The sequence below is a fragment of the Eurypyga helias genome, unplaced genomic scaffold, assembly GCF_000690775.1.
Source record: "Eurypyga helias isolate BGI_N326 unplaced genomic scaffold, ASM69077v1 scaffold23491, whole genome shotgun sequence".
NCBI classification, from domain to species: Eukaryota; Metazoa; Chordata; class Aves; order Eurypygiformes; family Eurypygidae; genus Eurypyga; species Eurypyga helias.
The window spans coordinates 15,748-18,236 of NW_010229338.1; the positions used below are offsets into that span (position 1 = coordinate 15,748).

At 50.2% G+C, this 2,489-nt stretch overlaps 1 protein-coding gene across 1 annotated transcript in view; it reads right to left on the minus strand.

Moving 5' to 3' along the window:
- Positions 1–1,189: 1,189 nt before the first annotated feature.
- Positions 1,190–2,489, minus strand: part of IL10 (interleukin 10) — a 3,199-nt gene continuing 1,899 nt past the window's right edge. Inside the window, exons 3-5 of the mRNA XM_010160376.1 lie at positions 2,343–2,489; positions 1,571–1,636; positions 1,190–1,282 (exon numbers count right to left, since the gene is read on the minus strand). The exon at positions 2,343–2,489 is cut by the window's right edge and continues 6 nt beyond it. Coding sequence (XP_010158678.1) covers positions 1,190–1,282; positions 1,571–1,636; positions 2,343–2,489 — 306 coding nt within the window. The remainder of the gene's footprint in view (positions 1,283–1,570; positions 1,637–2,342) is intronic.

The following is a 2,489-nucleotide window of genomic DNA, read 5'->3' on the forward strand; positions in this document are numbered from 1 at the left end:
AATGCCTCTGGGTTATAGCATTTTCCTCCGGCTCAGCGTCCTGTAGCACTCATGGGGGAGCATGCAGGAGGCTGGGTCAAGGAGGAAGGGGAGCCTGAAAATCAGCAGCTCTCGGGGGCATGAAGCTGCTCTCGCTGCAGCCCCCCACCCGGCCGCACTCGTCTGCTGCGGCTCCTCGTGTGCAGGATTAGAAATAACCCACCCTCTCCCCTCAAATATTGTCAGTGCTGTGTGCAGCTTTATGAATTTGAATGCAAACTACCCAAGCCACCTTAAAATGGTGGTTAATTAAATATCCTCTGAGTTTTAAAAGAAAAACCAACCAACCAACAAAACAGCGAGTAAAATCCAATCAAAGACTGGAAAATAGTAAGATTAACTTTCAAAAGTGCAGAGTGGCTGACCCAGCAGCTCAAGAAGGCAATCATTAGCAATTTGTAAGTCAAGTTCTATTAGAACCAAACATTTCATTCCTACTACTGATTTTTTCTTTAATTTGGACTAATATATAGGCTGAAGTCTAACTGGTCTGTCGCAGTGGCACAATCGCATGCTGTCCATGGGAGTGCAGGTCCTTCTCCTCCTCCACATTGCTTTCCATGCACAGGAAAAAAAAAAATGCCCCCTAGTTACATTTATGGTTATTTTGCACAGTGCAAGGCCATGGAATAATTTTTGATATCTCAGTGCCTAATTCCAACTGCAGAACCAGAGACGGTGATATGGTTATGCAGGAATAGAGGGATAGAACATGAGGAGAGGCCTCATTTGGTTAAAATTAAACTGTGCTGAACTCAGAGCTGGAATTGCTCCTGATCAAGCGGCCGTGCCCAATGAATCATGGTCTGCTCCCCAGGTGGACGCTGCTTTGGGTGTTTTGAAGTTATGAATGAAATAGCACTAGCATCAACAGTATTAAAATATTGAACAATAAATAGTATTTTACAAGCTCCTAACACATTTCTCCAAAACATATTGTAAACATAAACACTGAGGTATTAAAAGGAATAAATATTCAATTCAGTTGTTAAAAAACCCAACAATTTTAAATAAAATGCTGACATTATTGATCTGTAATTCTTGACTTGAACCCTAAAATAACTTAATCTCTTGAGTGATTTTGCAGCCTAAAGTGATTTCTGAAAAAACAGCAGGATTTTGTGTGAAGGATGCAGACCCCTGGGCACTTTCACTTCCTTCTCTTCATCAGCAAGTACTCTTCGATGTAGTTGATGAAAATGTCAAACTCTCCCATAGCCTTATAGACTCCGTTCTCGTTCATCTGCAGGTGAAAGCCAAGCCCGTTTAAGTCTGAATGTGATGATATATGTGGTGCACAGCTGCTAGAAATATTCTCCTCCCACCAAGAGCTCCAGCTTCTCTGCCCAACCCGCTGGCTGCTCCTCTGAGCATCGCCCTCTGGACTCCTCTCCCTTAGGTATTTATGTAATTAAAGACATTTCTGGGTTCTGTTCGCTATCCTAAGTTGAAGCCGGCAGTAAATCCCCTGCCTCGCCTGGGGCGGTGGGTTCCTGCAACCTCAGTGCAGCCCCGTGAGTGGGGACCTTACCTTGTCGAACGTCTCTTTAATGTGCTTTATGGTTTTGCTCCTCTTCTCGCACGTGAAGAATCTGTGCTGCAAGGGGACAAAAGCAACAACATCAACCACACACGTTTCCTTTTCGGGGCGCGCGACAGCGTCTCTCCCCTCCTCCTGCCCCTCGTCACTGCCGCCCCATCGGTCTCTCCACCTTCCCCTTCCCTGTGGGGCTCTCTGGGGCAGCAACCGTGGCTGCTTTGCACCGTGCACTGGTGAAATGAACCCAGCACGACCCCAGTGCAGACCCTGAGCCCTTCCCAGCCCCGTGCACCTTGCCACCAGCCCCGGGGAGGGCAGCCCCATGGTCTCTCTGCAGCCGGTGATGGGGTCATGGCTGCACCAGTCACAGTTTCGGGAGGCGTCATCACAGAGTCACACTGCTCCAGCACCCAGGTAAGTGACAGACCCTCCGCCCTCCCTCCCCTTATCTCTTCAGTCACGCACTGTTGAGTGGGGCAGGGTGGTTCCTCTGCACAGAGCCCCTGAATCATCATTATTTAACTGCTGAAAACCTGGGGAGCAGCTGCAAGGAGAAACCTCATCCTTATGGGGTCTGCCTGCCCGGAGTCCTGCTCCTCTGCACCATCCCGACACCCATGCTCCTGCCCCCTGCTCCTGGGGAGACCCAGCACCCGCTCTCCACCTTCCTGCTCATTTGGGACTGGCCCTGCCTCGCGGGAGTGCTGGTTTCATGCCCCACCTCACCCACCCACCCCCCCCGGTGATGCTGAGCCCCACTCACACAGCGCCTCATCATTGTCTTGAGGCTGAGCAGCAGGTTGCCCAGGTTGCCCATGCTCTGCTGATGATCCGTGCTGGTCCTCATGGCGCTGGGCAGGACCTCCTCCATGTAGAACCGCATCATCTCCGACACCGACTGGCAGGCGCA